The sequence below is a fragment of the Pseudophryne corroboree genome, chromosome 2, assembly GCF_028390025.1.
Source record: "Pseudophryne corroboree isolate aPseCor3 chromosome 2, aPseCor3.hap2, whole genome shotgun sequence".
Classification (NCBI taxonomy): Eukaryota; Metazoa; Chordata; class Amphibia; order Anura; family Myobatrachidae; genus Pseudophryne; species Pseudophryne corroboree.
Window position 1 is genome coordinate 261,315,961 of NC_086445.1, and position 13,053 is coordinate 261,329,013.

Below are 13,053 nucleotides of genomic sequence, written 5' to 3' on the forward strand. Positions count from 1 at the left end.
GGCGGTGAAGTAGAATCCCATGGTCCACGGTATCAAATGCTGCAGAGAGATCCAGATGGATCAAGATTAAACAGTCACCTCGTGTGTCAGAAGATCATTAAGCACACATACCAGGGTTGTTTCAGTGCTATGTCCTTTCCTGAATACTGACTGGAATGGATCAGAAATATCATGGTTGGCAGATGGGTTTCCAGTTGAGTTGCAATAACTTTCTTAATAACTTTTCCTAGAAAAGGAAGGTTTGATACTGGTCTGTTGTTGGTCATGCAGTCTGAATCTAGTTGAGGATTTTATAAGGAGGGGTCTAACAACTGATTAATTTAATAGTCCAGGAAAAATGCCTGTCTGCTAATTGAATTGTACTATATTTGAAAATAAAGGGCTAATCATGTCCATACACCCTATGAGAAGCTTGGTAAAGGCAGGGTAACAAAATATATAGTATAGTGGGGGCTAATTATTTAAAATCGGTGGTAATAATTTGAGGATATTAGTCACATTCAAATGGCTGTCTTCACAGAGTGGATCTGGATATCCACCAACCAATGTGAGCTACAGAAAGAAGTAATGAAGGTGCACAGTTGAAAAAACAAGATAACAAAACAATGAACAGCTGCTGGTTTGATTAAAAAGAACAATATAGTTTATTCAGATTTAAAAAAAAAATTGCCAAAAAAGCTTGTTTATCAAACACATGCATAAACAATAAGTAGAGATAGTTGACACTGTGTGTCCCCACATGCAATAAGTAGCAATTTGTAACTAGTTGGTTGCTGGCTTTCTTAAGCAGGTGTTAGTAAGCATGCACATGCAGTCTGTTAATATCAGTCACGTTTAATTGGAAAGATTGCTTGGTATAGCTTATACTTCACCCTTCTGGATGTTAATTGGGGGTAGTCCAAAGCTGTTCCTCCTAAAACAGGTGTAATATCATGCCTTCTCTGTTATGCTCCATGTTTGTGATAGGAGTCCCAAAGCACTTGCACAGAGACTGAAGGGCTGGTAAGCTTGAAATGCTGTGTGAAAGTGCTGTGTGAAAGTGCTGTGTGAAAGCGCTGTGCAGCAGCTTGTGGAGACCAGGGGACGCTGGCTATGATTGCGTGCCGCGACTCCTGGGTTCGGTGCTTCTGGCTTCCAGAAGTGCATTCCACCAGCGTTCCACTCATTGATTACGTCAACTGACACGTTTCTCCACCTAATTGGAAGGCGTTTTTTTTTTTTTTATAATAAAATTATGACTAGAACACTGGAGAGTTTCTGACCTACATGTTTTAAAAACCTCAGGGAAGTGTTTGAGTTGTGTTCAGGGCCGGAGCTTCCACTAGGCAGCTTTAGGCAGCTGCCTAGGGCGCCGGAACCTGAGGGGGCAGCCTGCTACAACTGCCTGGAAAAAGCGTGGTCCTACCTCTCACAGCCTCCGCAATCCCCCCGGCACTCATATCTTAGAGTAGCCACAACTGCCAAGCTCCCGTATTGCAGCCTCCAGCTCCGTCTTCACCCGGCACAGGCAGTAACTTTCACAGCTCCTGATGTCCTGGCTGAGGGTGACATGTGGTGCTGCTCTTCATTCCAGGCTCTTTCACAGACCACTCTGCATCGCAGCTTGCAGGTAAGGTGGCTGCACAGTGCACTTTCTGCATTGATAAGGAAAGAGGGGGAGAGCAGCAGTATGGGGGGGGGGGGGGGCATGCACACAGATGGTGGGGGAGATAGAACAGCAGACATTTAACAGAGTGTAGGGGGGGTAAGAGCAGCAGGCACCCATACAGACTGGGGAGATGGGGAGAAGAGAGCAGTCATGCAACAGAATGGGGGTGGGGGAGAGCAGCAGCATGCCATTCACCTGAAGGGTGGGTAGGGGGAAGAGGCAGTAGGCAGAAATTTTGCCTAGGGTGCCGAGAAACCTTGCACCGGCCCTGGTTGTGTTGCTTGGTGCTTTTGGGCTTTGGTATAAACCCAACTAAGGATGGAGAGTGAGGGCGAGCTCCATCCATCAGACCCATTCCGGCTCTTTATGGCCTCAAGCCTAAGATTAGGCTTATTAGCATTAGCAGCTGTGTGACTGTGATATAAAGGCTGTCAGTCTGGATGTTCACTCTCACAATGCCAGGGGAAAGGGGTGTAGTACGGTATGCCGGCGCTCGGGCTCCCGGCGACCAGCATACCGGCGCTGGTAGCCCGACCGCTGGCATACCGACAGCGTGGCGAGCGCAAAGGAGCCCCTTGCGGGCTCGCTGCACTCACCACGCTGCGGGCACAGTGGCACAATATGCGCACCACACTATTTTATTCTCCCTCCAGGAGGGTCGTGGACCCCCACAAGGGAGAATAGCTGTCGGTATGCCGGGTGTCGGGATTCCGGCGCCGGTATACTGTGCGCCGGGATCCCGACATTCGGCATACTGAAGACCACCCAGGGGAAAGGGACTGCAAAGTCTCTGTTAGAGGAAACATGCTACTTGGTAAAGGTGAACTATACTTGATGAAATGTTTAATGTTTTAGGGGGGTACTTATCAGAGCTTAAAGACAGATAAAATTGTGAGAGATAAAGTACCAGCCAATCCGCTTCTGCTTTACAGTTTACAGGCTGTGTTTTAAAAATGACAGGAGCTGATTGGTTGGTACTCTATCTCTCAAAATGTTCTCTTCCTCGAAGCTTTGCTAAATACCCCCCTTAGTAGTTGACAGTCAGGAACACCATATGTTTGGTTAATGCTGCACAGGCAAGGTGTTTATTTTGATTTTTGATTTTCTATTTCTGCTTAATAAAACTGGCTGTGGCAGCTGCACCAGAAACCCTGGACTTGTGTGATCTCTTGGCTGCTGTAAACTACCACCTACTCCAGGAGATAATACCTGTTCCCCTAACTCTGTAACATTATAAAAATAATATAAAAAGAAAAGTTTGCTAATACAATCTCAGAACATTACCTTACTGCAAATAAATGAAATAAAATATAATTTGCATGTTCAATAAGAGCACCCAGTTGGATAGGCTACACACCTAAAGAGGTCGACTTTTGAAGTCTACTCTTGTAAAACCTCTCCTCTTTCAATAGTACCCCCTTCATAATAGTGCTTACATTTAATTTACAATCACAGGATTAGGAAGCTGTAAATAGCATCTGGTGCTATGGATTTGTGGTATATAACTAAAAAAAACTAAAACAGGTCATTGCATCTGGGGAAGGGGCTGGGGAAGCCCTGACAGAATGTGATCAATCTGTTTATTGAACTATTCAAAGAGAAGGTGTTAAACTGAAAACTATCATTGTTAAATTACACAGAATATATTATAGGCTATACAACAGTTTGTACTTTCATCTAGATTTCAGGTCACATGTTTCAAAGAAACCTGTGGATTTTGAAAGTGCTCAGGTTCTACTTATGGAATGTAAAAAAAAGTCAGTTCCATGGCTTCCCCTACAGTACATATGACTCTGATGTTTATGGGTTTAGTTTATATACTTGAGATTTTTACAAGTGACCTCTAAAGTATGTCTACTTTTAGTTTTAGTTACAATGCAGTTTTTTTTTGTTAGCCTTGCCTTAAACCTTCCAGTGCTTCACGTGCAAGGGACTATTTATATCAGAGTGAATCAGACATACTTTTGTTAGTGCTTGCATTTGTTATTATTGTATTTCATGGAAGAAACCGTTGTATGAGGCCATTTGCAGAGAATGAGACAATTTATCATTTTTAGTAAAATGTCCTCTTATACTTTCACTTCTTATCACAAAATTCTGCAGTGATAAATTATTTCTATAGACTATCAAAATACTATTGCTGGGAGGGTAGTCCTAATATGGGTGTGGTATATTAGGTAGATTAGATTTAGGTCAACAGTGTCAAGGTCGACCACTATTGGTCGACCATAAGTAGGTCGACATGGACTCTAGGTCGACATGAGAAAAGGTCGACAGTTTCGACCTACTTACTGCCAACCTAAAGACCGGATCCCCTCTAATATAACAACCCATCTCAGCAGAGTATATAGTAATAAAATAGCTTAATCCAGGGGTAGGCAACCTGTGACACTACAATTGCTGCAGGTCTACACATCCCATCATTCCCTACCACAATTCTAGCATGCCCTTACAGCAATATTGTGTAAGGGCATGCTGAGATTTGTAGTTCCACAGCAGCTGAAGTACCACAGGTTGCCTACTCCTGGGTTACACTTTACCATAACCTTAGTGCTGATTTCTGGCCTGGCTTGCATGCTGCACATAAGCGAAAAACAAAAATGTGAACAGGTAGCCAAGAGGCTTTAATGGCTTCAGCTATGGGAGCCACGCCGAGCTTTTAGAACTAGGTAAATTGCTTTAGACAACAATGCCTATTGAAAATAATGGGGACTGCAGTATCCTGTATTACTCATCCTTTGGTCAATTGCAAGGACAGTTAAAGAATGTGGAAACTGCTGTTTTTGCATAATTTAAGCGGCTGATAAGCTTGATACAGTAAGTATACCCCAGAGTAAGCACAGCATCAGTGCTCAGGACCAGACGGAGCATTGGGACCAGCTTGGATTTCTTTGATGTAAAGTAGAAGCATCGCTCAGACAGCAAATCGCTACATAGTGTATACTGCAGGGCTTTTAATACTCTACTAGAGCCTGATTTCTTGGAACAGTATCATACTCTGTAGCTCATTACTTTCAGAAGTGGACAGAAATACAGTTGTGCAACATTAAAATACCAATCAATATACCATTAGAAACGTATCGAGTTTCTTTGAAAATACTTCTAGCTAAAATATATACAAATATCAACAAAAATATGCCTATATAATATCTTGATGTTACTTCAAATAATAATAAATGAAATAAATATTCTGTTAATTGAACTTTAAAAAGAACATATAAAAAATGAACTGATGGGTTCAATTAACTTCAAATCAATAATACAGGATAATACTACGTTCTTGCTGACTATGTAAATGATAAATAATGACATCAGCACCACTCTCCCATCCTGCTATTTCTATGTAAATAATATATTAAAACAGATACCTATAATACATATTACAATTTGCATATCTGCTCAGTTGGAGAATAGTATATAAACTAGTATAATGAATTGGGTATCCCCCCCCCCCCCACACACACACACCTTTCACTTACCCCAACTGCATTTACCCATGGTCCCTTCTCTCCATTCCCCCACAGTGGGAGCCATTACCATGGAGGTGTGCCTTGTCCCAAGTCAGATAAGTCCTTACTCTGAACAGACTTTGAAGAATTTTATATAGATACTTGCAATCCGGTGATAAGGAGTGAAACTTATATAGTGTCACTTCTTCTTTAAAGGACTATCAAAGTAGATTTATTTATTTCTCCATAAAGATTCTCTCTCTCTCTCTCTCTCTCTCTCTCTCTCTCTCTCTCTCTCTCTCTCTCTCTCTCTCTCTCTCTCTCTCTCTCTCTCTCTCTCTCTCTCTCTCTATAGTGCCAGCATATTTGTTTTCCAGGGGATTGCCACATTATTTAAGTATATCACATTTTCTTCAGGAAGAGGGATTTTATATATATCTCCTATATAATAGCCCTATTCTGTGACCTTGTGATTCATTTGCTAACGCTGGGCGGAGTCACAACAGTGGGCGGAGTTATTCAAATGAGTCACAGAGATCTGGCCAAATCTACAGGAGACTAGGAGCAGAAGCAGATAGCATGGGCATTGGGCATGTCACAGGCAGGGGTGCATACCTCCCAGCTTTCTGCAGGAGCTTTCTCCAGGCAGAAGGAGGGAAACACACTCGGCGAAAAGGGGGCGTGGCTTCACGGGAGGGCCCCCGTTTTCGTCAGTGAGGGGGCTTGCCCAGCGCTCTGTGAGCTGCTGGCATGCCCCCAGGGGCTGATTATGAGTCCGGGGGGCACAGGGCACTTGAGACAGGGGAGCCCTATCTCATTGCTGTGCCTGCTGTGGGTTGGGGGCGTGGCTTAATCGCGGCCCGCGCGGCCACGCCCCCTTATGCAAATTCCGAGTTTTATTTTTATTTTTTTTATGGGATTTTGACCCCTCAGCTAGGGCTAAATCCAGAGGACGTGGTCGCTCCCCCTACACACCCGCACAGGGAGAAGAAAGCAGGGAGACTGCTGCCTCCCTGCAACACCACAGACCTGCCAATATGCAGCAGCATGTGCTGACTGTAGCACAATGCTGCCGCTGTTGCTGGCAGGACGGGGGGAGCTTCTGAGCTGGGACAGAGCTACTCCAGCCGGGGGGCCCCCTAAAACTGTGGGGCCAACGGTACGTATCCCTTGGCCACCCCCCCCCCCCTTAATCCGGCTCTGCTGCTGGAACCCCCCCGTAATCCGTACCCCCTGATGCCCCCTCTCCCTCTGTCTCCACTATTCACCGCTGCTCTGCTAAGCAGAACAGCGAGTACAGGAGCTTTCCAACTGCCCCCCCCCCCACCGCCGGACACTGCGACCCGCGGGTGGGACAGCGGGGACAGACCCCAAAAAATGGGACTGTCCCGCGAAAATCGGGACATTTGGGAGGTATGGGGGTGTGTGAGGGGTATGTCATACACAATATATAAACAACTTGGAACTCCACGTGGCGCTACTTAATCACCTTCAGAGAAAGCTTACATAGTAGGCATACCAAATTTCAGGTCTCACAGCTGTCTTGATTTGAAAATCAACTACAAGACATAAAATATATACAACACATAGTGCAATACTGTAGAATAATTATTGGGTATTTTATTAATGGTCCCACTCACATATAAATGTGAAATAAATTGCATGTAGAAAATCACAAGACACGAAGGGTAGTTTTCAATCCACGACTGAATCCTCCTCCATAGAACTCTTGAAATAAAAAATAGGGATAATAGTGCAACACCGTCTTTTTTAAAGACAAAAATTTAATAAGGAATGCACTCACAAAACATCTAATTAAAATCAGCATAAAATATCCACATAGAACTGCAAGCCTGATAGGGTCTCCCGGATATAATCACCGCAAAGTCCTCAAGTTCCAGCGTCTCCACCGGTCCCAGGTCGCAGCTCCAATCCTCGTCTGGCTCGTTTGTCTGCTTAAGCGCTTTCGGACTTACGTCCTTCCTCAGAAGCATAAGTATGTCATACAGACAGACGGGCACCGGCTCACTGTGTGCTTGACCCCCCACATCGGCATACTCAGCAGGGTCTCTCTGGTGCGGAGGAGCGTCACTTTCTGACACACTCCACGCTTCTTAGCTGCAGTTTAGTGGGGCACCTGCCGCTGTGCAGGTTCCATACTGCCTCTGTTATCTCCAGCCCCGGCAACCCCACCGCTAGCTGCAGCGCTGCCACCCGCAGTGGAGTGCACCCAGCTCATTCACACACTTTAGCTGGCGGGTAGCGCTGCAGAAATCCGAGCTGCTTGCACGCTCTGACCCACTCCTCCCTCCAGCCGCAGCGTCTCCTGGGAGCTAACCAGTCACTCCCAGTCTCCCCTTACCACAGTGCCCGGAAGCCGTGAGGTCCGCGCCACGTGCATGCTATGACCCCCTCCTCCCTCCAGCCGCAGCATCTCCTGGGGGCTAACCAGTCATTTCCAGTCTCACCTTACCACAGTGCCCGGCAGCTGCGCGAGGTCTGCGGTGTGTGACTGAGGAGGGGGGGGGAGGGATGCGGACTGGCAGAGAAAGCAGGACTCCAGCCTGAGAGAGTCAGCCATGCCAAGTCTCCAGCAGCAGCAGATCCCAACAGGTTGGAATGGAACAGCAGTAGCCAGCAGCAGTGACTCCGGTAAGACACATCTGTCTGTCACCACTGTTTTGTCCCTAATACCAATCTCTCCCGTGCCCTGTGTTCTGTCATGTCCCTGTCATCCCTGGCCTTGTCCTGCCACCCTTATTCTGGCCCTTTCACCCTTATCCTGGCCCTTTCACCCTTATCCTGGCCCTGTCACCCTTATGCTGGCCCTGTTACCCCTATCCTGGCCCTGTCACCCCTGTGCTTGCCCTGTCAACCCTATACTGGCCCCGTCACCCCTGTCCTGGTCCTGCCGCCCCTACCCTGGCCCTGTCACCCCTATCCTGTCCCTATCATTTCTGTCCTGGCCCTGTCACCCCTGTCCTGGCCCCTTCACCCCTGTCCTGGCCCCGTCACCCCTGTCCTGGCACCGTCACCCCTGTCCTGGCCCCGTCAACCCTGTACTACCCCTGTCCTGGCCCTGTTACTGCATACCCTCCAACTACCTTTTATGGCATGTACAGTACCCGCAGCGCCTCCAGACCTCTCCCCAATGCACAACACCTCCGCACCTTCCCCTCCACCACATGCGGCACTCCACCCCTCCCCCACATGCTGTGCCTCCAGACCCCCTACACCACCCGTGGCTCCCACTCCTCCACCCCTTCACCACCCACAGCACCTCCAGGCCCCTTCCACCATTCACCCCCCTTATACGTCTCCCCCCACACCTGCCCCCCTCCACCCGCAGCATCTGCAGACACCCTCCTCCATCAGCGGTCCCCCCCTCACCCACCCCTCCCCCACCAATGGCACCCCCGCACCTGCCCCTCCACCACCTGCAGCACCTCCGGACCTCCTTTCCCATCCGCCGCAACACCCGTACCTGCCCCTACCCTACCCATGGTGCCTGCGGTCCCCTACCCAACCCCCGGCACACCCATCCCACAGCACCTCCGGAACCCTTCACCCATCCACAACATCCCCACACCTGCCCCTCTCCCACCCGTGGCACCCCTGCCCCTCCCCCACCTGCAGTGCCTCTGGACCCCTCCCCCATCTGCATCCCCCACTCCTCTGCCCCTACCCCACGCGCAGCACCTCCCGAACCTTCCCCATCCGGGCCCCACCCCCACTTCTGCCTCCCCTCCACCCGCAGCATCTACAGACACCATCCGCAGTCCCCCCCGCACCCGCTACATTCTGTACATCGTGCCCTGCAGGTGCTGTTCACGCCGTCGCAAGGGGCTGCGCCTCCTTCACCATCGCACGCCCTTTCATTGTGCAATATTTAACCACTAACAAAAGAATGCAGGTAATACTCCATATAATACAAATATTAAACCCAGAAAGGCATGCAAGGGTTAAGGGGGCGTAGCCCCTTGCGACGGTGTGAAGAGCGCCCGTAGGGCGCGATGAAGCACCTAGTATATATATATATATATATATATATATATATATAGAGGACATGATTGTGGATTATTGAGAAGACCCGTGAGTGCCACCTGCTTATTGATCTCTCTCTCTCTCTCTCTCTCTCTCTCTCTCTCTCTCTCTCTCTCTATATATATATATATATATACACACATACAGCACATACATACACGCCAGGCCATAACTTTAAAAGAGCTTAAATCTCCTCCATGCTGGTTCTCTTAAAAGAAGAGTGTTCACTCCTTCACACAGTAGTGCCTCATATTATCTCTGCACTAATCTACATACACAAAAATAAAAATGTGGTTCCATTCTTTTTCAGAAGACCTTTCATGACTCAGCAATATACATCAATCTATGTAATGTAGATATTTTCTTTTCTTTTTTTTTTACCACTATTTTGTTACCTTCAGTAAACTGTTCTACATTACAGCCTTGAGTTATAAGAAAATCAGTAGCATTTTGCAGCATACAAAGGGGTCTATTTAATAAGACTTGCCGACTATATGTCGCATTTACGGTAGCTCTGAACCTTTTGATTTTTGTATACAGCCCCATAAAACTGTGTACCCAAATCCGTGAGGCTGGAGTGAGATTGCGCCACAAGGGGGGTGAAATGCGGTGCAGTTGCCGGTGTTTCAACGCCATCGTAACGGCAACTATCCCCCCATGGGGCTAATTTAATTAACTCCACAGTGTTCTAAAAACAATAAATAGACAAAGCAGAGGTTCCCAAACTGCCATTACAGTCCAGGGTTTAAGAATATCCATACTTGAGCCCAGATGGTTAAATCAAATTGACTGAGGTACTAATTGTCACCTGTGCTAAAGCATGGTTATCTTTAAAACCCGTTTTGTAATGGTGGAGTTTGTGAACCTCTGAGATAAAGTATGATTTGTGTGGTTACTGGACAGAAAAATTGTAATATTAGGGTGTTAGCAGTCTATAATAGGTTGGTGAGAAAAAAAAATCTTAGCTGCAATGGGGTTAGTCAAGAGAATGAGAGGACATCAGAACTGTCTTTATAAAATGTATCACTTATGCACACTAGAGATGCTTTCAGCTGGTGTGCAACTTTATGATGTAAGATGTGCCCCATTATAGGTATGAGACCGGATCGTCGCTAGCTCTGTGTCTTTCTACATATTCTGGCTCTGCAAAATGAAATCTAGTTTTCAGTAGCTCCACAAAACTATGTGCACCAGTTTGCACTTTGCATACACCACACTTTGCAGGGAATTAATTCACTCTGTCCAACAATTCCCATCAACATATGTACTTTTCTGTTCCTCTGTTTATGCACAGATACTGCTCCCCTACTTTGGCAGAAACTAGGTGCACCGAGCTTTGTCTTACTGTAAATGAGTTCCACTGGAGGCAGTTTATAATTGTAATTTATATTCTTAAGCGTGTATCTTATCAAGTGACTAGGAATAATAAGTCACGTCTTCCTCACGGCTTGATATGTTACTTTCCTATGAATATTGTCTGTCCCCACTGGGCGTGGATGATAAATGCACTGTAACATACAGTAGGTCTTGAAATATTATTTATGCGCTTATGTATTTAACATGTTAAACTACATACATTAACGAAACCTAAGAAGAGGTTGTGTTTTTTCATAGCATATTTTAGAAAATTACTAGTCATTCGCAAAACATTACAGAACGTTCCAAGGCATTACCCTAAACATTACAGAGCATTATCCTAAACATTACAGAGCATTACCCTAAACATTACAGAGCATTACTCTAAACATTACAGAGCATTACCCTAAACATTACAGAGCAGCACTTCCAGCTGATAATATACAGACAAAACAGATACCTTCATCACTGAGCGTTATGTAATAATAAATAAAATACAGGAAAGAAATAGGGCAGCAATTCCTGATCAGTTTATAATGCATTTTAGTATCAGACTACTAGACCGGACATATCACAGTATCTGCCATAAGTTTAAAATAAGTTTCAAATTAAAATAAACAGTTACAATTTGCTTTAGAGTCCCATATATTTCATGATTTACACAGCAAATGTGTCAGGTCATGAAAGAGATGGAGATAGTTGGTCCCAAGCAGTAAAAGCAGAAGAGTACAGCTGCAGATTCCTAATAATACCCCTGCCGGTATTCAATATATTTTTGGTTTATCATGACTGTGACCACATTACATGTCCTGTACAGAATTTCCACATCCATGGCAAATACAGTAAAACTTACAGTCCTATGAGGTAAGACAAAACTATTACTACGACTATTATTAATAATGCTAATAACAATAAAACTACTACTACTAATAATAATAATTTCATTAGGATATAGTAGGCAAAATAAAAAAAATTAATTTTTTTCCTACATTGCATAAGTCTACATATATAAATATATATATATATAATCTATTGCAATTACCCCTAAAGACCTTTTTCAAGCAAAGCATTACCTCGTTTAGCAGGAACACACTGGAATTAGAAAGCGACATGCAAGTAGGACTCTACCCTTTGCAGACAGAGAGCAGATCAGGAGCACTTGCTGCCACAGCTCTCACATCACAGTACGCAAGGCTTCTGGAAGCTCAACCCTCTGTATTTTGGTCTTACAGGACTTTAGTGTAGACCTGCCCACATTATTCCAGCATCATCACTACACTGCTAAGATGACTAATGGATGACATAAAGATCACTGCTTCTATATATCATGTCTGCACAGAAATGTACAGGTATGTCAAAGGAAAATTGTGAAAGACAGGGAGCTGCAGGAAGTGTGGAGGTAATGGATTTGTGAGCTCTCAGCGAAGATGTGAACTTGTGGAATCAGATGAGGTAAAGCAGAGATCTCCTGAGAACAGATGCAGCGTGGGAGTGAGAGCAGTTGGTGAAAGCAGGAGTAGAATATTAAATGCAAACCAGGGGAACGGATAAGACATGAAATATAAAAAGTCACAAACTCTGTGCTAAGGGGATAATTCAACAAGGAACGCAAAACTGCAAAATTCCCAAAAATGGCAAAAATACGTAAAATCTGAGACAAAAAAATTAAATTTCTGAGACAAAAAATACAACTTCTGAGACAGCAAAAACTGCATATGAACTACGAAAACTGGGCGTGTAGGGGGGCGTACAAAAGGGCTGGACTCGCAAAAACTACGAGCAGGGGTGTGTTGTGGGCGTATGCAGATTTCAGATAGGCGGAGCATATGCATTTTTTGCAATTGAACGCACATTTATGGTGTGCAGTTTCTGAGTGACTACAGGTCAACCTTAAAATCTGCACAAGCTGACCTCAGTTGTAGAATGTTCGATGTATACTGCAATCATCAGTGCCGTAACTAGACATTTTAGCGCTGTGTGCAAGAAACGGCATCGACGCCCCCCCTTAACGTAAACCGGCGGCAGTGAGCGCTGCAGGCACGCGCAAAAAATATAGGGGCGTGGCTTCATGGGAAAGGGGTGTGGCCACAAAATAACACCAATTCATATAATGGTGCACAGTAGTCTCCATTACTCAAATTACGCCACACAGTAGCGCCACTACACCAGGTAGAGCCCCTTTTTCACATTACGGCAGACATATTCCCCTTTTTACACATTACGGCAGACAGTGTGCCCTTTTTACACATTACGGCAGACAGCGTCCCCTTTTTTACACATTACGACAGACAGCGTCCCCTTTTTTACACATTACGGCAGACAGCGTCCCCTTTTTTACACATTACGACAGACAGCGTCCCCTTTTTTACACATTACGGCAGACAGCGTCCCCTTTTTACACATTACGGCAGATCCCCCTTTTTACACATTACGGCAGACAGCGTCCCCTTTTTACACATTACGGCAGATAGCATCCACCTTTTACACGTTATGGCAGCAGAGTCCCCTTTTTACACATCAGGTCACTGAAATAATGATACAGTCCTGCAAAATGCA

At 45.5% G+C, this 13,053-nt stretch overlaps 1 protein-coding gene across 1 annotated transcript in view; it reads right to left on the reverse strand.

Annotated features, from left to right (window-relative positions):
• Positions 1-11,885, reverse strand: part of CACNB3 (calcium voltage-gated channel auxiliary subunit beta 3) — a 426,341-nt gene extending 414,456 nt beyond the window's left edge. The window contains exon 1 of the mRNA XM_063952739.1: positions 11,571-11,885. Within this exon, the coding sequence (XP_063808809.1) occupies positions 11,571-11,609 (39 nt within the window). The 5' untranslated portion in view covers positions 11,610-11,885. The remainder of the gene's footprint in view (positions 1-11,570) is intronic.
• Between the last annotated feature and the right edge of the window lie 1,168 nt (positions 11,886-13,053).